Source organism: Grammomys surdaster, unplaced genomic scaffold, assembly GCF_004785775.1.
Source record: "Grammomys surdaster isolate TR1022 unplaced genomic scaffold, NIH_TR_1.0 115532, whole genome shotgun sequence".
Classification (NCBI taxonomy): Eukaryota; Metazoa; Chordata; class Mammalia; order Rodentia; family Muridae; genus Grammomys; species Grammomys surdaster.
Window position 1 is genome coordinate 1 of NW_021613158.1, and position 1,709 is coordinate 1,709.

The 1,709-nt window shown below is 47.3% G+C and overlaps 1 protein-coding gene across 1 annotated transcript; it reads right to left on the bottom strand.

The window, feature by feature from the left end:
• Positions 1 to 77: 77 nt before the first annotated feature.
• Positions 78 to 1,235, bottom strand: LOC114635669 (protein FAM161A-like). Its single transcript, XM_028784157.1, has one exon. It carries the CDS (start codon positions 1,196 to 1,198, stop codon positions 86 to 88), a length of 1,113 nt encoding a protein of 370 aa, XP_028639990.1. The 5' UTR covers positions 1,199 to 1,235; the 3' UTR covers positions 78 to 85.
• Positions 1,236 to 1,709: the final 474 nt, after the last annotated feature.

Here is a 1,709-nt window from a genome sequence, read left to right on the forward strand (position 1 = left end):
AAATTCTGATTTAACAAGCTAAAACACACAAGACTTCATATAACAATTCAGCAACCATGTGACAGGGAGTGCTCATCCCGGTGCCTTACCTGATGGCTTGCTCCCGCCCTCGGGAAGACGTGGTGGGCATCGGTGGGCTGCATTCACGGGGCCTGGGCTTCATGTACTTGCTTCTTCTGGGTGATTTACGCCTAGGAGACAGATTAGGCTTGCATGTTTCTCTCAAATTTTCTTCATCTGATCTGATGTCTACCAAGAGTTTCTGTCTTTTATCGGAGTCACACGGGGATTCAAGAAGACAACACTGTTCACAAAGCACTGGGCATTTCAGAAAGCTGTGTTCAGAGAAGGATTTCCTCCATTTCTCCAAGTCTCCATCACCCGGGCTCAGGCACTTACGCCTGTGTTTACCCCTTGGCTTTGCAGGACTTCTGGGGTCCCTGAAATGTCTGTAAGTTGGCCGACTGGACCAAAGTGAATTCTGTAGCAGATCTCTAGCCTTTGGCTGCATCCTGCTGACCCCATAGAGCTCTTTTTCCTTTGGCTTGTCATTTGCAGCTGGCCTGTAAATAAAATGAGGCACAGGTCTGGCTTTAAACTGCTTCGTTTTCCTTTTAGCCCTAAAAAGGTCTCTCAGCTTCTTCTCACGGACTGCTTGCTTCTGTTCCTCCCTCGCAATGAACTTAAAGGGCTTCTGGGAGGCCAGGAGTGCAGCTTTGCTCCTCTCCCGAGCCTTCTTCCTACGCTCCTCACTCTGCTTGACTAGATCCTCGTAAAGGGGAAGGAGCATGCCGGAAGGAACAGGATTGGCTCGGAATTTCTTCTTACACTCTGCATCGTCCTCGGTCGTCTTGAGCAGCTTCTGTCTCGTTTCCAGATCTGACCGAGCATTCGAGGCCTTCTCTCTCCGATTCTGCTCCCTTACTGTCATTTCAAAGGGCACAGGCACTGTAATCCTGGGCGTCCAGGATTTAGGTTTCTTTCTTTTTTTCTTAGCTGTTTGGAGGTCTGAGTCATACTTAATATAATCTTCAACAGAAAAGTTGTTCCACATGTTGTTTATGAGCTCGTTGGCGTAGGTCATCGCTCTGCCATCCCCAGGAGTCTTTTTCTCTAGGTTGGACAACTCCTCATCAGTAGTTGTGGACAAGGAGGGCGACCCATTTAGGTCAGGCTCTGAAAGTGAGGTCACTGACATGGCAGGATGGGAGCAGCTGTTTTCCGATGCAGAACTAAGGAAGAATAATAATTAGGGTACACTTCCAATTTTATGTGTCCAAATGTTAGAATTAATGTAATTACAGATTTTTTTTTTTTTGAGACAGGGTTTCTCTGTGTAATCCTGGCTGTCCTGGAACTCACTGTGTAGACCAGGCTGGCCTCAAACTCAGAAATCCGCCTGCCTCTGCCTCCCAAGTGCTGGGATTAAAGGCGTGTGCCACCACCGCCCAGCAATTACAGATTTTCTAAGATTAAGGTACAGTCAGCTAGAAGAGAGTAGCTGTCTAAGGGTCATGACGATATCATTTTTCTATAGAACAGAGCTGAGATGACTATGAATTGCCTAATACACTCTCACTTCTCAGAGAAGAAACTTGAGTCGTCAGCTGCTCCTCCTGTCTTTTATTCATCCCCTCTGTGCTTCCCAGAGCCACCGTCCTGACCATGTCTGACTGTGTTACTCCTACCGAACACTTTCATCTTTGCTA